The sequence below is a fragment of the Choloepus didactylus genome, chromosome 2 (assembly GCF_015220235.1).
Source record: "Choloepus didactylus isolate mChoDid1 chromosome 2, mChoDid1.pri, whole genome shotgun sequence".
In the NCBI taxonomy this organism is placed as follows: domain Eukaryota; kingdom Metazoa; phylum Chordata; class Mammalia; order Pilosa; family Megalonychidae; genus Choloepus; species Choloepus didactylus.
Window position 1 is genome coordinate 241,921,105 of NC_051308.1, and position 22,633 is coordinate 241,943,737.

Below are 22,633 nucleotides of genomic sequence, written 5' to 3' on the forward strand. Positions count from 1 at the left end.
TGTGTATATACGTGCTTAATGACGTTCACAGCTGTTTCACTAATGACTCACTTAAACATCCGAATTTTCTGCTATTTTAACATTTAAATCAACTGCAAAAGAGGTTGCCAAAAGCAGTGAGTAGGAAAGCATACTATTCCCAAAAGAACTTGTTATGTACAATTTATTTAACTATTTAAATATTTTGCTGATTACTGAGATTTGAACAAGATGTTAAAGATTCAAAATTAATTTTAAAAGCAATGGGTCCTTTCTAAATTCATGATAATATTCAACATATACGGCTTTTTAAAATGGCATGCTGTGTATGTGTGTCTTTTTACAGCATCTCACATATTTCTGTTCAACATTAGGTTCAATTACTGCAAGACCTGACAGTGATTACTGTCCCAATTTTTTTAAACATTTCTGACCAACAATAAATCAAAATTGAAAAACCAACAGGTGATTTTATTCCTTGATTTGGATTACCTTTTTGCTGTGAACTTATTCCAGTTACTCCAGTTTCCTTGCAAAAAAACACTGGCAAAGGATATACTGGATTGAAATTACCTCACTCTATTCCCACTGAATAAATAGTATTTTTGAACTGTTCACATTTCACTGTAAAAGACACACAACCTTAGAGATAACTAAGGTTTGAACACAAAGTGAATCTAAAATCACATTCCTAAGAATATTCCATATGGAACAGATGTGTATCCTACAGGGCCCTCCTTACCACTGCAAATCCCCCCCAACAGTTCACTTCATTAAGACAATTGAGATGGGTTAGGATGTAATCCTTCCATGTGTTCATCAAGCAGATAATCTCTGAAACTGCACCTTGATTTAGAAGCCTCTGAGCAGGAATTTGGCCCTCTTCCATGTTAATCTGTGCACACACTCATTTCACATTTTCTCTCACCTCCAGTGTTATTTAAAAAAAAGAAAAAAGAAAAAAAAACAATACATAGAATAAGTCATCCTATCAATTTATGCTTTCAGGACTATTGAAAACAACACTATTACAATGCAACAGTATCATGTATGCAAAATTGCTTATTTTAATAAGAGTTCTGCACCTCAAACGTCATCCCAACCCCACTCTTCCTGGTAAGATCCCTAAGGAAAATTTCTCTGTCCAATGCTAGCATTTTTTTTCTGTTGTGTAGGTCTATTTAACTTTTTACTAACGATACTAAAATGTCTTTAAAAATTGCTCGTAAGTGTTCAGTTTCCACACCAGGAATGCCAATGACCTCCCCCTTATTTTGTTTAATATTTCAAGACAAACTATATTTCTCATGAAAGAAGACTATCAATTCAAAGGAGTCACAATGTGTAAATATTTCTGATAACAGAACAAACTGTCAGGACACAGCCAATAATGTTACAAAGCCTTGATGCAACCATGCCCGTCAAATGGCATCTGTACTAGCAGCTCAGGGAAGTGGCATTTGCAGAAAGGCACTACAAGTGTGTTCAAAAGAAAATCATAAAGCATCAGCCGTTAATCCCTTCCCCCATCCTCTTCCTCTGCAGCAATTAACCAGTAGAAGGTACTATTCCAAAATCTACACTTAAGCCACATCAACCTCCATCCTTGGCCCAGAGGCAGGTGTACTCTCTCAGCCCGTTCCTTGTCTGGTTATCAAAGGACCTCTACACTAACCCCAGAAGCAGGAAAACAGACCTTTTTCTTACAACTATTTACAAAACAACAACAAAAAAAAAAACACTGACAGCTCAACAGCCAGCATACCTGACCATCAAATAGCAATAACTCAAAACACATGCACACATCATTTTGCCATACATTAACCTCAAATATGTCTTGATATTATCAACTCCAGGATAACTGAGACAATCTATTTCCACCTAGAAAAGGCGGCACCGGTCACACTTGCTACAATAATAGTCAAGTGAACAAATTACTGTCCCCAACAAAGTCCAGGGCATTGAAGAATAAGAAAGCAGTGAAAGCTGAATGTAGGGTCACAACATGGGAGGTGGGGTTTTACCTTTACCTACAGAAAAAGCAAGCAGCAGAAACAGGGGAACGGAAGGGTGGTGTCTACATTTGTCAGGGCTGCACAACAAAGCACCATAGACTGCTTGGCTTAAACAGCAGGAACTTACAGGCTCACAGTTTTGGAGCCCAGGAGTCCAAAGTCAGTGTGTCGGCAGGGCTGTGCTTTCTCTGAAGTCTGGAGCCTTGCAGTGGTGGCTTGCTGGCAGCCAGAGCCCAATCTCTGCTTCCCGCTCATGTCTGCTCTCTCCCCATCAGTATCCTCCTGGGTCCAAATTTCCTCTGCTCATAGGAACTCCAGTCAACTGGGATTAATATCCATCCTGATTCAGTTTGGCCTCCTATTAACTAATAACATCTTCAAAGAGTCTATTTACGAATGGGTCCACACCCAGAGAACTGGGGATTAGGACTCAAAACTGTCTTTGTGGGAGACGTGATTCAATCCATAATGGATGTTCAGTTTTGCTTTTAATTGAAAATTGGTTAATATTACTGTTTTAGTTAGCTAAAGCTGTCAAATTGCAAAAACAAACAAACAAAACACACACAAAAAAGGGTTGGTTTTTACAATGGGGATTTATTAACTTACAAGTTTACAATTCTGAGGCCATGAAAATGCCCAACTCAAGGCAACAACAGGACAATACGTGGACTCGGAAGACAGGCTGCGGGCACCCGCAGGTCCTAGCTTCTGGCTTCAGTGGTTTGCTCTCTGAGTGTCTGCATGTTTCTCTCTTTCAGCTTCTACCTCTCTTAGCTTCAGTGTGTCCTTCTCTCTCGTCTTCGCTGGGGCCTTTTTCTGTATCTTCTTTCTGTCCTTTAACCTCTTCTAAAGGACTCCAGTTAGAGGATTAAGACCCACCTGGGGCATGCATCAATGGAAATAATCTAATCAAAAGGTCCCACCCATGATAGGTCTACACCAACAGGAATGGATTAGCGGATCTTTTCTCAACATAATCTTTCCTGTGGTACATACAGCTTCAAACTATCACAATTACAGTGGAGGCCGGAAGCTGGAAGTAAACAGAACCTGGAAGAGAAAGCAGAGGCCTTCATGTGCATTGCATGTGTTTTCATTTCCTCATTGCTAAAGCAATGGGTTGACTTAAACAATGGAAATTGATTGCCTCACCGTTTTGAAGCTAGGAGAAGTCCAAGTCAAGGCATCACTGAGGCAATGCTTGCTTCCCGAAGACAGGCATTCTGGGGCTGGCTGCTGGCAATCCTTGGTGCTTGGCTTTTCTGTCACATAGCAATGCACAAGGCGGTCTCTCCAGGTTCCAGTGACTTTCAACTTCTGGCTGCTTCTTCTAGCTTTTTCTCTCTGTGTCTAAATATCATTCTGCTTATAAAGGGCTCCAGTAATAGGATTAAGACCCTTCCTGATTGATTTGGGCCACATCTTAACTGAAGTAACCTCATCAAAAGATCCTACTTCCATTGGGTCCACACCATTTCTCTCTGTGGTATTTGTTTTAGCAATGAGGAAATGAAAACACATGGCAATGCACATGGCAGCTTCTCTTTTCTCTTCCAGGTCCTATTGACTTTCAGTTTCTGGCTGTTCCTGTGGCTTTCTCACTGAAGCCTTCTCTCTAAGGCCTCCAGTAATCTGATTAATTCCCATCCTGATTCAGTTGAGCCACGCCTTAACTGAAGTAACCTCATCAACAGGTTGTACTTCCAAGAGAGAAAGCCAGAGGAGGCAGCCAGAAGTTTTAAGACAGACGATCTACAGATGGAGGACAAACCACACCTGTGCTGATTTGAATCTATTATGTACTCCACAAAAGCCATGTTCTTTTAATCCAATCTTGTGGGGGCAGACCTATTGTGGGTGGGATCTTTTGATTAGTTTATTCCCATGGAGATGTGACCCACCCAATTGTGGGTGAGACCTTTTGATTAGATTACTTCCATGGAGATGTGACCCCCGCCCATTCAAGGTGAGTCTTAATTAGTTAACTGGAGTCCTTAAGAAGCTAAAAGAGAGAGAGAGAGAGAGCTCAGAGCCTACATAGTCCAAGATATTTGGAGACGCTAAGCTAAGAGATAAAGCCCAGAATTTCCCCTGGAGAAGCTAAGTAAGAACTTGGTTACTGGATTCAGAAGCTGAAAGCAATGCAATCCAGGAGCAAAGGACCAGCAGATGCCAACCATGTGCCTTCCCAGCTGACAGAGGTGTCCCCACTCCATCAGCCATTCTTCAGTGAAGATATCCTCTGGTTGATGCCTTAGTTTGGACACTTTTATGGCCTTAGAACTGTAAATTGGTGAAAATAAACCCCTATTTTAAAAGCTGATCCATTTCTGGTATTTTTCATTCTGGTGGCTTTGGCAAACCAGAATACCACCCATGACTGATTTTGATGAGATGTTATACTTAGCATTGTTACTGAAATGACTTAAGGTTTTTGGGCTGTTGTGATGGAAGGAATGTATTTTGCATGTGGAAAGAACATGTATTTTTGAGGTCCAGAGGGCAGACCGTGGTGACTTGAGCTATGTACCCCATAAAAACTTGTTCTTAAACTTAATCCATTCCTGCTGGGGAAGTCACAGACATGCTCAGCAGCCATCTCCCAGCCATTGCCCATCTCCCTGCTTTACTTTGTGTGCAGATGTTTCAATGTTTCCATTTTGCAATCCAAGAGAGATGTTAGGTCTGATGGAATGACCTGATTAAACCTTGAACCCCAAGCAGGGAAAAAGCAGCCTTAGCTGCTCTTCAAGGCAGGAACTCTGCACAAACCTTGCTTGAGAAACACCCACTCTTGGGCAGTACAGACACCTGTCCTCTCCAACACAAAGTGGGGCATGCAGAGCAGCCATCCACAAACCCTTACCGAGCAGTTGGCTTCCTGGGAGACAAGCCACGACGGGATCTCTTCCCTGCCCTTTTGAATCATTTGTGCCGTGTAAGTCATGAAGTGGTCATTTGCTGGAAGTCTCTATTGTGCCTGAACCGGTGTTTCCACCACACACCACATAGCAACTCACTCCACAATTTCTGTGGGTGTGAACCCTTATACACAGAACCTTTTGATGAGGTTGTTCTGGTTAAGATGTGGCCCAAATGAATCAGGATGGGTCTTAAGTCTACTACCGAAGGCCTCATGGGGAAAGCTGCAGAGAGAGAAGCCAGAGGAAGAGCCAGATGCTTTAAGTTAACAGAACTCAGAAGCCAAAGGAGAGGCTGCCACATGCATTGCCATGTGACAGAAAAGCAAGGGCCAAGGATCATCTCAATTTTGGACTCCTCCTAGCCTCCAACTGTGAGGCAATAAATTCCTATTGTTTAAATCAACTATAGTATTATTTTTAGCAGCCAGGAAACTAAAACAATTACTATAACTTTTTGTTCCATTTTCATATCTTACATAGTGGCTCATGACTGTGCAACAAAGATAACTTTTTAAATTTTGAGTATAAAGCTCTGTGGGAAACCATAATAAGATTAATGGCCAACCAACCCTCCTGTAAATGTTGCCAGGAAGAAAAGGGTGACGTTGATAAGGGTGGTTGGAGGGATGTGGCACTTTCTTCACAGCTTTAAGCAAACAAGCTTAGAGTCCCCAGGAAACAGAAGGTGCACGGGATCATACCCCCAGCTCTGCTGGAACACAAGTGAAACTAGCTGGGTCACTGGCAGAGAGGAGCCAGAGGAGGGTCATCCATGAACTGCTCAGCTCACATCTACCCACAGGCTGCTGTGCAAATGCTCACTCAGAGTGCCAAGGGAAAGAGCTCTGCCTGGGGCCTCAGCTGTGTGTGGGGCCCTCAAATCAACATGCCACTTTGTCCAGATGCTGCAAAAAAAAAAAAAACAAAACAAAAAAATGCATGGACCCTGTTCTAGTTTGCTAATCTGCCAGAATGCAAAACACCAAAACACCAAAGATGGATTGGCTTTTATAAAAGGGGGTTTATTTGGTTACACAGTTGCGGTCGCGTCTACTGCTTCGGGGGGGGGGGGGGGGGGGGCGGCCGGTTGCTGAACCCTCGGCTCTCGGCGTTGCTCGGAGGGTACCGGCGGCGGGGGCTCTTTCCCGGAGGCGAGGGCGAGGCGGGGGACTTGGCCAGGTCCCCGGCGGTGGCGTGCAAGGTGTGGAGGGCGGCGAGAAGGGAAAGACAAGACACTCTTCCTCCAGTAGGGGTAGAACAAAAAGACAAAAGGGACTTTATTCAGGGGTGAGCACAGGTTATATAGGCTGGCATAGAGGGCGGGGGTTGTTACAAGCCAATGCTGAGGGGATAAAGGCTAGGATTGGTTCTGAGAGGGTGCGGAGGTTAGGATTGGTTCTAAGAGGGCACGGAGGTAGTTTGAAAAGGGGCGGGAGTTGCTCTGGCAACGGTGTCTGGCAACAGTGTATGCGCACTGGTGGTGGTGGGAGTTGCTCTGGCAACGGGGGGTGTGCGGGCAAGATAAGGGGGTGGGGAAAAGGCGGTTCCCTCCGGCAAGCCTCCCCTAACGGTGGTATTTTGGGTGAGGAAATGGGGCCTGCCTCCGGCCTCACTTTCCCAGGCCTGGGGGGCTGTGGAGGGCGCTGTCGCCCGTGCCCACCACCCTCCCCAGGGGCGGATCCGGTCCCCCGGCCCAGGCCCGCCAAGTTGAAGCACGTAATCAGTATCCCACATTTCCCCCTTCTTTTCTAATTAAAGGAAGAAGCTTACCGGAGAGGTCCGCTAAGGGATGAGGGAAGGGGGAGGCCGGGGAGGGGAAAAGGGGTTGACGGTGGCTCAGCGAGGCTGGAGCTCGGCATTGGTGTGGCGCCCGGGCGCTCGACAAGGGCCTCGCTGCTTGCGGGATGGACGAGGGTGGCGACGCTGCGGAGGGTCAGCTTCTTCAGTGGAGGCAAGTTGTTGATACTGGACTTGCACAAATGATGAGAGGACAGCATTGGTATTGGCCTGGCTTTTAGCAAGTTGGCGAAGTCTGCGGATAACCCAGGGTCCTAGGGTGAGAGCTAGAATAATTATTAGTAGGGGGCCTATGAGGGGGAGGAGGTAAGGGAGGAGGGAGGTAAAGATGTGGGACCAATAGTTGGCAGCTTCACGGTCCCTTTTGCGCTGTTCTAGTCCTTCTCGGACTTTCTTTAGGCTGTCTTCGGCGAGACCTGTGGAATTGGCATAAACACAGCATTCTTCTCCTAGGGCGGCGCAAAGGCCTCCTTCTTTGAGGAGAAGAAGGTCGAGACCTCGGTGGTTTTGGAGCACGACCTCAGAGAGGGAGTTAACAGAATTTTTAAGATGGGAAATAGCGTTTTGTAGGTGACGAATGTCCTCGTCAACAGCCGCCCGGAGGTGAGTTAGGGCGGAGCCTTGACTGGCTAGTGCAGCGATCCCGGTGCCAGCGCCTGCAAGACCTAGGAGGGTGGCGATTGTGAGGGCGGTGATGGGCTCTCGCTTTTGCAGAGGGGCAGGAGCTGCAGTTCTTTCCAGGCGGAGGAAGAAGTCTTCCTCGCTGTGGTATAGGACCCTAGGGATAAGGACAATTAGGAGGCAAGTTTCTTTAGTTATATTGATGGTTTGCACGTTAAGGCAGGGGGTAAGTCCTGTAGAGGAGCAGAGCCATTGGGAGGAGTTGTGGGGAATAAGAAACTTGGCAGAGCTGCTGGGAGATGAGTAGTTGGCACAAGCTGTGAGGTTGGGAGAGTTACTTGAGCGAGGGCGGATGCACTTTCCTGTAAAGGAGACCGAATGAAAGGTTAGGGGGACGGCAGAGGTATTCCAATTGCATTCCGAGGGGCTATTCTCTGTATTTTCTGAAAAGGAAAGGTTGGAGGCGACGGGCTCATACAGGGAGGAGGAGGTGGAGAGGCAAAGCCAGCAGGAGGAGGTAAGATTGGGGTTGGAGGAATTCACTGAGGTGAAGGCTGCTTGGATAAGGCCGAGGAGGGGAGAGGAGTAACGAGAGGGGGGCAGAAAAGGTTGGGGTGGTGGGGTTGGCGATGCGCTGTTTGTAGCTGAGGTGCGGTTTCCGGATGCGCTGCTTGTAGTTGAGGTGCGGCTGGAGGGCTGTGGATTAAGAGGGTTAAGGACTTGGTTGGGACCTATGCCAGAGGGTGTTTTTAATGCAGTATTTTGGCATGGTTGGCTTGCAGCCTCCTTTTTTATGAGAATAAGTGATCCTCGGTCGGCTCCTTTCTCATAGATTCTGAAGCCCCAAGTTCGACCGAGTAACCAGGAGGGATCAGTGGGGAGCTGCACTGTAAGATTAAGATGTGTGCAGGATCCCTCGCTTTCTTGGCCGAGCCAGTTAACTGTAGGGAGTTTGCACCCTGTAGGGGCCCACTTTAAGGTAAGGTATTGATCAGGAACAGGAGGCTTCCAATTAGTGGCTAATGTTTCACACCCCCAGTATGCACAGTAGTACTCGTTGGGGGAATTGCAGTACGATTTTCCAGGATTTGAGGATGGGCACATGTAATACTGGTCTAGGTTTTTGTTACTGCGTACTCCAACTCGGCCTCCCCTTCTAGAACTACCAGAGTCGCTATTGGCGGGGGCAAAGGTTCCGGGAAGAAACAGTTCAGAGGCATTAAAAGAAAAGGAGGGGGGTTGTGCAGTGATATTGCAAAAGACAATATTTGAATCCTCCCAACGCGCAAAGGTCCATTTCCAAGGCTGGTGGGGGTTGGCCTGGGTAGAAGAGGCGAGGGCAAGCATGATCGTTAGAAGGGAAGCAATGCTTGGGTGGGGGTTATGGAGGTGTAGGGGGCTGGCTTTTGCCCGTCTGTATAGGCGTATAATCTCACTCTCCGGGGGTATCTCCGGACTGGGCTCCCGGTCTACCTCCGCATTGGGGCACTCCCGGGCAAAATGGCCGCTCTGCCCGCACTTGAAGCAACCGGCGGTGGCGGCTAAGGCGGCAGTGACAGCACCAGAGACAGCCTGGGCTAGGGATGCGGCAGCTGGGTCAAAGGCGCTGCAGGCAAGTCCCCAATCGTGTAGGCTCTTCTCCCGCAAGGGAAGGATAGCCTGCTTGCAAGGGGGATTGGCTCCCTCGAGAATGAGTTCTCGAGCGAGGGCCAGTTGGGCCTGGGGATCACTAACCTTTCGAGCGCAGGTTTCTTCAACCCTGGAGACAAAGGTGGCGAAAGGTTCACTCGGCTCCTGGAGGAGCTTGGTGAATTTATTAGGCCGACAGGCGGAGCAGTTGGCAAACGCTCGTAAGGCGATTCCCCGAAGGATAGGCCAAAAGGTGGCGGGTGCATTGGTATAGGCGGATGCGTGTATAAACGCTCCCGTGCCCAAGTAGGCTTCGGGGTTATGATTGGCCCCAGTGGCTGCATCTTGCTCGCTCTGCCTAGCTGCTTCTGCCTGGAAGTGGGCACGCCAATCAACAAACTGGCCGGGGCTAAGGATGGTACGGGCAAGCGAGGCCCAGTCTTGGGGGAGGCAAAAGTCCATGGCGATATCCTGCAGTAATTGGGAAGCGTATGGGCTACCCAATCCGTCCTCCTTGACGGCCCTGCGAAGTTGCTTGATAGTGTCTAAGTCAAAGGGATACCAGTCGTACGGTTTCTGCGGTGTGGGGGTAACGTTAAGGGGAAAGCAGCGAAAAGCGCGAAGGAAAGGAGGACGCGCTTGCAGAGGGCCTGGCACAGGGGTGGGGGCGGCGGCAGCGTTGCCCCAAGGGTTGCCTTGAGGTGTAGAAGGCAGCCAGGGGTTGTTTGCCGGCGGGGTGAGAGGGGCGGCGGCAGCCACCGGCAGCGGCTCAGAGGGGGAGCTCGCCGAAGGGGGAGGCGGAAGCGGGAGGCCCCAAGTGTTGCAAGATGGCGGCGCGGTTGGTGTAGCTAAGGCGTAAGATGGCGGGCTAGCTCCGTCCTGTGGAAGGGCGGGGTAAAGTGCATGCGGTTTCCGGCCCGGCTTAGGGCTGACGTCATCGCTAGAGCACTTCCTCCCCTCAGTGGAAGAAGAAGGAGGAAGTTCGCCATCTTGGCGAGACCCGGTATTGTTTAGTTTTTGGGGGGTGACTTCGAGCGCGTTGTTAATTTGCTCGACTAAGGATTCTGTGTCTGAATCGTGGTCCGCATTGGTCTCACTGTCCGAATCTGTTGATTGAGTCGACAGGGCCTCCTTGGATTTAATGGGGCCTCGGTCAGGGGGGAGGGAGCCTTGAAGGCAGGAGCGGACGGTTATTAAGGTGGGGAGCAAGCCGGGAGGGAAGCGCCCGCCCCCATGCTTCACGGCGCTGGAGACTCGACTAACAAGGCGATTATAAGTGACAGGGCCCCAAAGATGGCAAGTGGTGAGCCACGGGCCAAAGGGCAGCAGGAGGTCCCAGCACACCCGCAGCTGCCGGACAGACACCCTGCAACGACGTGTGTCCAGAAGACCCGCCAGAGCACGAACCCGAGGCGCCCGGCGCGTGGACAGACGACCACCCACAGCGGAGGGGAAAAGAGGGGGGGGGCCGTCCACCGAGCAAGAAGAACGAGGCAAACCGCGGCCGCGAGGCCGAAGAAGACGACGAGAACAGAAAGCAGGACCCCCCGGCAACGGGAACAGTCCGGGGGGGGGGGCGGCCACGGCGAGGCACACCGCGCCGAACAGAGAAACGAAGACACAGAGGACCACACCAAGGTAATGAAGGGGTAGAGGGAGAATGTTAGGAGGAATGGGGGTCATAGAAAGAGAGTCGGGGGCAACAGTACTTGTAGCCGGGATAATACGGGAAGGGAGAGGCGGCTCCGAGAGCGGAGCAGTGAGGGAGAGGCGGTTTCGGGCGCGGAGCGGCGAGGGAGAGGCGGCTCCGCGGGGCGGCGAGGGAGAGGCGGCCCTTACCTTGCAGGCGAGGAGAAGGGGAGTTGGAGAGGCGTCCGGGCGAGCAGGCGATTTGCTGGACCGTTGTGTGGAGACTGGCCTCACACGGGGCACCAGTTGCAGTCGCGTCTACTGCGTCGGGGGGCGGCCGGTTGCTGAACCCTCGGCTCTTGGCGTTGCTCGGAGGGTACCGGCAGCGGGGGCTCTTTCCCGGAGGCGAGGGCGAGGCGGGGGACTTGGCCAGGTCCCCGGTGGTGGCGTGCAAGGTGTGGAGGGCGGCGAGAGGAAACAGGCGGGACGCTTTTTTCAGGAGGGTAAAACCAAGAGCGTTTATTCAGGGGTGAGCACCAGTTATATAGGCTGGCATAGAGGGCGGGGGTTGTTTGAAAAAGGGGCGGGAGTTGCTCTGGCAACGGTGCATGCGCACTGGCGGTGGCGGGAGTTGCTCTGGCAATGGGGGTGGCGGGCAAGATAAGGGGGGCGGTTTTCTCTGGCAAGCTTCCTGGCGCCCAACGTGGGGCAAGATATTTTGGGTGAGGAAATGGGGCCTGCATCCGGCTCCACTTTCTCAGGCCCGGGGGGCTGTGGAGGGCGCTACCACCCGTGCCCACCACCCTCCCCAGGGGCAGATCCGGTCCCCCGGCCCAGGCCCGCCAAGTTGAAGCACGTAATCAGTATCCCGCAAGGAAGAGTTTAAAATATTCTGATAAAGAGAAACTGAGAGAGTTCATCAACGAGAAACCTGCCCCACAAAAATTACTAAAGGGAGTTTTGCAGGCTGAAAGGAAAAGGCAGGAGGGAGGGGCCTGGAGTAGTGTGAAGAAATGACGATTATCAGGGAAGTTAACTAAAAGGGTAAAAAAAGAGACCAAAGGATAAAATGGCTGAAGCACTACTTTCACAGTTATAACATTGAATGCTAGTGGATTAAACTCCCCAATCAAGACACAGATTGGCAGAATGGATAAAAAAGGATGACCCAACTACATGCTGCTTACAAGAGACTCATCTTGGTCCCAAAGAGACAAATAGGTTGAAAGCAAAAGGCTGGAGAGAGATATTCCATGCAAATATAACAAATAAAGAGCTGAGGTAGCTATACTAATATCAGACAAAAGAGACTTTAAATGCAAAACTCTTACAAGAGACAAAGGAGGGCATCATATATTAATAAAAGGAGCAATCCACCAAGAAGAAATAACAATCATCAGTATTTATACACCTTACTGTGGTGCCCCAAAATACATGAGGCAAACACTGGAAAAACAGAGGGGAGAAACAGACGTCTCTACAATAATAGTTGGAGACTTCAATACACCACTCTCATCAATAGACAGAACTTCTAGAAAGAAGTTCAATAAGGAAACAGAGAACTTGAATAACATGATAATGAAGTAGACCTAACAGACATATACAGAACATTGTACCCCAAAACAACAGGATATACATTCTTCTCAAGTGCACATGGATCATTTGCCAGGACAGACCCTATGTCAGGTCACAAAAAGTCTCAGTAAATTTAAAAAGACTGAAATAATATAAAGCACCTTCTCGGACCATAATGGAATGAAGCTGGAAAGCTGTAAAAAGCAGAGAACTGGAAAAGTAAAAAAGATATGGACATCAAACAACACACCCTTAAACAATCAGTGGGTCAAAGAAGAAACTGCAAGGGAAATCAGTAAATTATCATGAGGTGAATGAAAACAAGAGCACAACATATCAAAACTTACGGGATACAGTGAAGGCAGTGCTGAGAGGGAAACCTATAATCCTAAATACTTACATTATAAAAGAGGAAAGAGTGAAAAACAAAGACCTAACTGTATACTTAAAGGAAACATAAAAAGAACGGCAAACTATCCAAAGCAAACAGAAAGAAACAACAAAGATTAGAGCAGAAATAAATGAATTTGAGAATAACAAAACGAGAGACAATTAACAAAACCAAAAGTTGGTTCTCTGAAAAGATTAATAAAATTGGCAAACCATTAGCTAGACTGACAGAGACAAAAAAGAGATAAGATGAAAATAAATAAAATCAGAAAGGAGAGCAGAGCATTACTCTGACCCAACAGAAATAAAAAGAGGATACTACGAATAACTGTAAGACAAAAAATTGGACAACTTAGATGAAATGGACAAATTCCTAGAAACATATGCAAAACCTACACTGACTCTAGAAGAAACAGACCTCAACAGACGAATTATAAGTAAAGAGACTGACTGAGTCATCAAAAACCTCCTGACAAAGAAAAGCCCAGGACAAACGGCTTCACAGGGGAATTCTACCAATCATTCCCAGAAGAATTAACAACAATCCTGCTCAAACTCTTCCAGAGAATTGAAGAGGAGGGAACTCTACCTAACTCTTGCTAGGAGGCCAACATCACCCTCATACCAGAGAATGATAAAGATACAAGAAAAGTACAGACCAATTTCTCTTAGGAATATAGATGCAAAACTCCTCAGTAAAATACTTGCAAATGAATCCAACAGCACATTAAAAGAATCATACACTGTGATCAGGTGGGTTTTATCCCAGTTATGCAAGGGTGGGTCAACACAAGCAAATCATTTAATGCAATACACCGTATTAAAAAAAAAGGAGAAAAACTACAGGATCATCTCGATTTGATGCAGAAAAGGCATCTAACAAATTCCTGCATCCTTTCTTGATAAAAAAGCTTTGAAAAATAGGAATAGAAGGAAGACTCCTCAACATGATAAAGGGCATATCTGAAAAACCCATAGCTAACATCGCACACAATGGTGAAAGACTGAAAGCTTTCCTACTGAGACTGGGAATAAGACATGGATGCCCACTGTCACCACTGTTACATTGTGCTTAGAAGTTCTAGCCAGAGCAAATAGGCAAGAAAAAGAAATAAAAGGCATCCAAATTGGAAAGGAAGATGTGAAACTTTCCCTATTTGCAGATGACATAATCCTATACATAAAAAGTGCCAGAAAATCTACAACGAAGCTACCAAAGCTAATAAATGAGTTCAGCAAAGTGGCAGGATACAAGTACAACAGGCACAAATCGGTAGTGTTTCTATACACTAGTGAGAAGCAATCTGTGGAGGAAATAAAGAAAAAAATTTCCATTTACAATAGCAACTAAAACAATCAAATAATATCTAGGAATAAATTTAACCAAGGAAGTAAAGGGCTTGTATACAGAAAACTATAAAACATTGCTAAAAGAAATCAAACAAAACCTAAATAAATGAAAGGACATTCTGTGTTCTTGGATTGGAAGACTAAATATCATTAAGATGTCAATTCTACCAAAAACAATTCACAGATTCAATGCAATCTCAAATTTCCAACAGCCTTCTTCACAGAAATGGAAAAGCCAATTATCAAATTTATTTGGAAGGGTAAAGGGCCCTGAATAGCAAAAAACATCTTGAAAAAGAAAAATGAAGTTGGAAGATTCACACTTCCTGACTTTAGAATATATTACAAAGCTATAGTGGTATACAGGGTAGATGCACTGACCAATGGAATCAAACTAAGAGTTTAGAAATAGACCCTCACATCTGTGGCCAACTGATTTTTGACAAGTTTTGACAAGGCTGCCAAGTCCACTCAATGGGAAAAGAAAAGTCTCTTCAATGAATGGTGCTGGGAGAACTGGATATCCATATGCAAAAGAATGAAAGAGGGATGATCCCTATCTCACACTATATACAAAAATTATCTCAAAGTGGATCAAAGACCTAAATACAAGAAACAGGACTATAAAACATCTAAAAGAAAACATAGGGAAACATCTTCAAGATCTTACAGTAGATGGTTTATGCCCAAAGCACAAGCAATGAAAGAAAAAATGGATAAATGGGACCTCCTCAAAATTAAAAACTCTGGTGCATCAAAGGACTTTGTCACAGAAGTGAAAAGACAACCTGTTCATTGGCAGAAAATATTTGGAAACCACATATCTGATAAGGGTTTAACATCTAGAAATATTACAACTCAAGAATAAAAAGACAAACAACCTAATTAAAAAATGGGCAAAATACTTGAACAGATATTTCTCCAAAGAGGATATACAAATTGCTAAAAAGCACATGAAAAGATGCTCAATATCACTAGCTATAAGGGAAATGAAAATCAAAACCACAACAAGATATTTCACACTGACCAGAATGGCTACTATTAAAACAAACAAACAAACAAAAAACAAACAGAAAGTTACAAGTGTTGATGAGGATGTCAAGAAATAGAACACTCATTCCTTACTGGTGGGACTGTAAAATGGGGCAGTCACTGTGGAAGACTGTCAGTTCCTCAGGAAGCTAAGTATAGAATTACCAGATAATCTGGCAATCCCACTACTAGGTATATACTCAGAAGAACTGAAAGCAAGACTTGAACAGATATTTGCACACCAATGTTCATAACATTATTTACAATTGCCAAAAGAGGGAAATAATCCAAGTGTCCACCAACCGATGAATGGACAAACAAAATGTGGCATAAACATATGATGGAATATTACTCAGTTGTAAAAAAAAAAAATGAAGTCTTGCTGTATGAGACAACATGGATGAACCCTGAGGACACGCTGAGTGAAATAAGCCAGACACAGGACAAACGTTGTATGATCTCACTGATATGAACTAATTATAATAAGCAAACTCACAGAGTTAGAATCTTGAATATAGGTTTACCAGTGGATAGACTGGGGGCAGAGAACAGGCAGCCAATGCTTAATTTGCACAGAATTTCTATTTAGGTTGATTTTAACACTTTGGAAATTGATGGTGGTAATAGTAGCACATTATTGTGAGTGTAATTAATAGTGCTGGATTATGAATGGAATGTGGCTGAAAGGGGGAAGTATATGTTACCAGAATGAAAGAAGATAAAACACGGTTCTGTGTAACACAGGGAACCCTGATGTGAATGACAGACCAGGGTACAAGTTTAATAATGTTCTCTCACGACAGTACCTCAGTTGTAACAAGGGTGCCACACTAGTCAAAGTATCAACAATAGGGAGGTATATGGGAACACTGTATTTTTTACAGGACATTTCTGTAAATTACAGCTTTTCTAATTAAAAAAATTTTTTTTAAATATGTACATATATTCAAGACTCAAATAAATTCTATACATTGCTAAAGTGAGGATTAAATAAGAGAATGAATTTGAAAATGTCAGTGCTTTCCCACGCAGTAGGTGCTTAGACACATCTCAACCAAGTGTTGCTGAGAAGGTCAACATTCATCTCATATGGCGCTTTTCAATATATTACAGCAAATATTTCTAGATGATGTAAAAATACTCATTAGGGGCAAAAGTGTGTTGACAGTGAAAGAAAATATCTCAAGTCTTACATGGACACAGTTTTTTAAAAATTATTTTTATTTAAAAAAGGTACCCAATTAAAATATTAATGACCATTAAAAACAAGTAAATTTACACAGCTATTTATAAACTCAGCTGAAACAAAATTTCAATTTGGATTAAATATACCTTGTGAAGCATAATGAAATTTCATTTAAATGTAAAACTAACACATTCACACAATATTCTATTTTTTCATAATCCTGACCACTTACCCAAGAAAATACAGTTTTTTGGATAGCATTTATGTAAACATTGAAGCCTTGTAATTTACAGTTTTTAATACCAGTTTCTATAATAACTAATATAAAAAGCTAATAAATGTGAACAACAAAGTTTAAAACTGGGTAAAGCCCCCTTGGGGGGCGGTGGCCATCGCTGCTGGACCTCCACAGCTCCCTGCCAGCAGTAGGGACATCAGGGAACCCAATCTCTAAATGCACAAACTTATCAACTTATCAAAATACAAAATTTATAAATGGTTTTACATATCCTCATAAAATAAGCACCAGTTTCAAATCAAGTCTAGTATATACCATACACTCCATAAAATGCGTACTAAGGCAAAGAAATAAGAAAATTTAGATAAAGCAAATCTCCAGAAACAATGGAAAAGAAGGGCTTATAGTACTGGAAAACAAAGTTTAAAATATGCATACATGAAGCAGGATGAGCCTCTGATAGCTGAACATGTCCTTTTTGGTTTATACAAATGAAAATTTTGTTACTACAAGAACGTCACAATGATTATACGATGAACAACATCCAAGCTGGTTCATTTTTTAAAATTTGATTTTTTATCAAGGGTAAAAATATCACACAATGTGATCAACACAAGTGCCCTTCAGAAAACATCTGATTCTCAAGATGGAGTAGATGATCAGAGTTCTCTCTTCATAACTGCTTAATATCAGAAAACTCCAAGCAATGTCAAAAGGCAGCATCTGACAGTGGTTCTGACACTCAGGAAAGAAGTTCTGTCCAGGAACCACCACTCTAGAAAACAAAGCCGGGCTGCCAAGTCAGGGCCGAGCAGTCACCACGGATACATGGGCTGAGTCTCCCGATCAGGGTGTGCTTACAAAGTGTAAAAAGAAGGAGAAAGTGAAAGAAAGAGAAGGAAAGAAGAAAGAAAAGTTAGCTTATTGCATGCTATATAAAAGGTAAAGTAATCTTCATTTTTTTCTATCTTCTTTTTGTGATTTGCAGAGGTGTGAATTTCATATATTATTCTGAGTTTGAGAAGGAATCACTGACTTCTCTAAAGAGCACCAGAAACGAGCTAACTTACCAAGTAAACAATCATATTCACTTCTGAAAAGACCGCACTAAAACGTGGCCTGGGACGCACTGATTTATGCGGACATTGCAGACCCTGTGGGGAAGAGGCCTGAGGCCCAAGAGGGTTTTCTCCCTGTGGCCTCTTCCCCACACTCACCCTGGTCACAGTGCAGACGAAGGGCAACATGTCAATCGGACCCCTAGCAGGGATGGAGAGACCTCTTTTTGTGTAAATTGGTTGGAACGAAAGAGTTAACTGTTAGTTTTGGTAAGACAACATTTAAACACAAAACACAAAAAAACAATCCTAAAATTTACATAACTTTTGGAACGTTTTACAATCATTATTTTACAAATCAAAACATTAAAAAGGGAAAACAGCACTAACTGGGTCAGACGCTCTTTTGTTTTAACATTACACATACAAAGCTTAAAAGAATACTTCCATTACAGGCATCTCAATTTTTAAGATAAGACTCAGAATGTCAGTGGAAGGTGGAAAATCAAGTGGAAAGGCGTCTACAGGAATGAAGGTCAGAATGTAAAACTCGGTATTTCCCACTATACTAGTGGACACTGTATCTTGGTACATACTAAAGTGCCTCATGGTAGCAAGGGAAACCCGCAGTGTCTTATCTCAGCTGGGGTGGGAGGGGAACAAGCTGTACACAGTATTGACGGATGTACTAAATTTACAGAAACCATTATGAAACCTCTGTGGCCTGTAGAGGTGAGATTTCTTCAACTTCTCTAACGCAGGAATATAATGTCTGTAATAATAAAACAAAAAATAAATGAGGCTGAGGTTTGGGCTCACTCTAGTTATACCTCTAATTATAATTTACTTTGGATGGCAGCTGAAACAAAGTTTTGCTGTACACATCCCTCTTTAGAGGCCATCCAAGCTCTTTAGGAGACAGCTGAACCAGAGAACGAGCTTATCGGCAGTTTTAACACATCAGGAACAAAAGATAAGGAAGAGAGTCTGTTTGCAATGTCTGCTTCAGAAAAATGATGCCTATTAAGAAAGCAAGAAGGAAAAACCTTAACGTTCAACAGTAACTTCGCTGCCACTCAAGAGGCGAGGGTGTAAGGAGATGCATGAAGAGGCCTACTGCCCCAGGTCCCAGAAGGGGTGAGTGGACCGCCCGGGCCCTCAGCGGCTGTCCTCGGCTGGTCCCTGCTCGCCGAGTCCTGCAGAGCCGCTGCCCGCACCCTGGTTCCCGCAGGTGGCACAGCCCTCCAGGAGAGAAAGAGCACAGGTTACTTGACGGCAATGTGGCCAAGTCTCAAAAACCAGTAGAACACTGGCTGAGCAACATATTTCCACCTCTCCAACTTATCCAATTCTTATCTAGGAAAATCCATATAGTTCATTATTTGTCATTCGAAGGTAAGCAACAGCACCGTGTAGGCCCTTTCTACTGTTCTGGGCTCATTCTTCCTTCCCGTCCACTCAAAACCCAGAAAAACCACCTTGTCAGATGCAGACACTCACCGTGGCCAGTCCAGGGTCAGGTCTTGCTTTTGGGTAAGAGCGCACCTCACCACCCCTAAAGGGCAGGCACTCATTCTTCTCTTTAGAAATGAGGGTTGTCTTTTTAGGTTCTAATGAATTGGAATAGCTAGCAGTAAATACCTGAAACTATCAAATTACAACCCAGAACGCTTGTATCTTGAAGACTAGTTTATAAAAATGTAGCTTACGAGGGGTGACAATGTGATTGGGAAAGCCATGTGGACCACACTCCCCTGTGTCCAGTGTTTTTTTTTTACTTTAATTGTTCTTTTTCACTTTAATTTTTATTTTTATTATTTTTGTGTGAGTGGAAATGAAAATGTTCACAAAGTAATTTTGGTGATGAGCACACAACTATATAATGGTACTGTGAACAACTGAATGGACGCTTTGAATGACCGCATGGTATGTGAATATATCGCAATAAAATTGAATTTTTAAAAAATGGGGGTTGTGTGTGGGTAGGGGGTGGGGGGACTTCACTTTTAGGCCTTAATATCACACGTAGCTTTTTTCTCTAGTTAGGGTTTTTGTCTCTACTCCTCACCTCCCACTTTCTGACACCTGTGGAAATAAAGACTCGTTCCCAGTAAAACCGTCGCTACCACCACTCACCTGGACCAGGGGACATCTAAGCTTCAAGGCCCAGGGACGTTCACACTCGATCCCACTGAGGCAAAAAGACCGCCAGGTCCCCCTGAAATCCCCGCTAGGAATAAATACTAATTCTGGTTTGAAAGTTACATCTAGAGTGTTAACTCCTTCGAAACGTGTGCGTATTTGAAATGCAAATCTCTCACTCCCCTTCTTCCCAGTCAACTGTACATCAAAGCAGATGTCTACACTCTGTTTTTCCCAAACCGCTCCAACTGGTGAAAGAAAAAACACTTGGAGTCAAAAAGATCTGTATTCAGTTCAATCATGTTGACCATAAAGGTTCAGAAACAAACAGCGCAATATCGTGTGATGGTAGCACAACGCTGTAAGTGTAATTAACAAGGTGAATGTGAGTACGGTTGAAAGAGGACGGCTAGGGTTGTGAATGCCAGAGCGGACAACGATGGTGGTTAATTGTATAAATATTATATGAGAGTTGTTACATGAACCAGAACAAATATACATCACTATTACAAGGTGTTAATAATACAGTGCTATATAGGAAAAAATACAATTAATATAAACTATGGTCTATAGTTAAAAGTAACACAGTAATATTCTTTCATTAATTGTAACAAAGGCACTATACCAAAGCTAAATGTCAATAATAGGGAGATATACAGGGTATGGGATTTTTTTCTTTGGAAGAAATGAGAATGTTTTCATATTGACTGTAATGGTGAGTGCATAACTATGTGATTATACCAAGAGCCACTGATTGTACACTTAGGATAGATTGTAGTGTGAGTGAATAAAACTGAAAAAAAAAAAAATAACTGTATTCAAAATCCACTGAACTGTATGACCTTAAATTATTTAATATCTGCATCTCTCACTTTGTTGCTCAACTGTCAAGTAGGAATAACAACAACTGAACCACAGAGGTAACTGAGAATTAAAAATTTCAAGGAGATTATGCAATGTAAGTCAAGTGCTGGAAGAGCACCCGATGTGTGTTTAGGCTGTGCTGCAGCGTCACCATTTCACACTTGTCACACACAGTCCCTGTGTGTGTCCCCATGGTGTGCCAAAGGATGTGACCTTCACACACCTGGTATACATGATCCAGGTATACTATGCACATTGAGACAAAATAGCCACGTGGGAGCCATTACCACTGCGCTCACCTGGATGTCTATTTCCTGAGGGAGAGTCTGGCTCCGAATCCAAGAGTGCACCTGGGCTAGCTCCTCCTTCTGTCCAAGAGAAAACCGGGGCTGCTGCTGCCTCATGCTTTCCAGCTTTTCTAGGTCTTCTTTCAGTACAACTTCTTTAACTCTGAGAAAAAACAAAACCTTAATAGTTCTGGGTAAGGGACAGGGCTCCTATCGCCCCATCTAAGAACAGCATTTCTTTTGGGTTTTTAATAGACTTTGTATCTCTTGTTAAAATATGATGTATACATTAAAAAAATAACTGCCCAGCTGGTAAATCTAGAGCTTTTTTCCTTTGTAAAAACCATCCAGATAGGGTTTAAGTGAGGCATATAGAAGAAACAGATTACCCTCAGCTCTTTTCTTTTAGAATGGAGAAAAAAAATTATAGAGTCTAAAAAGACACGTTCTTGTACTTGTGTGCCATTTTGGAAAGTGCCGTCTTTGTCTTCTTGTCCCATGACATGTAACACCCAGTTCAGTTTGGTTCTCAAAAGATGTGGCACATCACTACAACCTGATTTACGAAATCATCCTTCATTTGACTTCGAATGACTCGATTTTGACATCCATTTTTTTAAGGGTATGTATAAAACATTAAAAATCAATTTGCATCACAACACACTAAGAAACATTTTTAAAAACCCTCAGAGAAGTGGGTCTTCTACAGTGCTTTCTTACCTCTCAGGTACCTGATAGGTCATCAGGATGCCCTCCGGTGTGTGCTCTATCATTCTCCAGATGGACTCTACAGCTAAATTGGGGAAGGTTTCTTCTTCCTGTACATCCTGAGATTTCAGCCCATTCTGGGAGATTTCAGAATAATCACTGCTAGCGAAGTGTATACTGCCATCACCGCTTCCTACCAAAAAGTGAAAAGCAACAGATTAGAAAATACCTGCTAGGGACTGACTTACCAAACCAGCCCTTATTCTCCCCGGTGCCAGCAGCCCCCACCCAGCCCTCGCCGGCTAACTCAGCCTCCTGTGGGCAGCCTGTCAGCTCCTTGCTCTTCCCAAGAGCTCCCTCTCCACTTCTCCAGAGCTATCAACACTCAGGCCACACCTCATTCGTGATCATCACCAGTAATCACTGCAGCTCCCAAATCACTAAGGTCTCAGCGCCCATTCTCCCTGCTTAACTGTCCCAACTATGAATCTGTATCTCCTGGTGCTCCTCAGCTCCCTCGGTGTTCAGCTTAGAGTTCCATCACTCGTTAATGCTCTCTGATACGTGCCGGTCTGAAACTGTTATGGACCCCAGAAGAGCCATGATCTTTTCATCCAATCTTGTGAGGTGGAAACTTTTCATTGAATGTTTCCATGGAGATGTGACCCACCCAAATGTGGGTGAGACTTCTGATTAAATTATTTCCATGGAGGTGTGACCCTGCCCATTCAGGGTGGGTCTTGATTAATTTACTGGAGTCCTGTAAGTCTCAGAGAGAAGAAACTCAGAGAAGCTGGGAGAGACATTTTAGAGAGAAGCTAACACATGTAATCCAGAGTTTGTCCCCGAGAGATGCTAAGAGCCGCCACAGACCCAGATGCTTGGAGAAGCTGGGAGACACAGACAGAAGGAAGCTGGCGATGCTAAGAGACGAAGCCCAGAGTTTGCCCCAGAGAAGCTAAGAGAGGAACCCCAGACGCTTGGAGAGAAAACACCCTGGGAGAAAGAACCAAGGATGCACAGGAGCTGAGAGAGAGAGGCTAAGAGAGAGAGAAGCCCAGAAACATTATGGAGAAAGCTTTTGAAATGCAACCCAGGAGCAAAGGACCAGCAGATGCCAGCCATATGCCTTCCCAGCTGAGAGGTGTTCTGGATGCCACTGACCTTTCTTCAGTGAATGTATCCTCTTCTTGATGCCTTAGTTGG

At 44.7% G+C, this 22,633-nt stretch overlaps 1 protein-coding gene across 1 annotated transcript in view; it reads right to left on the reverse strand.

Moving 5' to 3' along the window:
- Positions 1-16,147: 16,147 nt before the first annotated feature.
- The window catches only part of PER3 (period circadian regulator 3), a 70,863-nt gene continuing 64,377 nt past the window's right edge, over positions 16,148-22,633 (reverse strand). The window contains 3 exon segments of the mRNA XM_037828621.1: positions 16,148-18,668; positions 20,732-20,882; positions 21,440-21,620. Of these exon segments, the coding sequence (XP_037684549.1) occupies positions 18,585-18,668; positions 20,732-20,882; positions 21,440-21,620 (416 nt within the window). The 3' untranslated portion in view covers positions 16,148-18,584.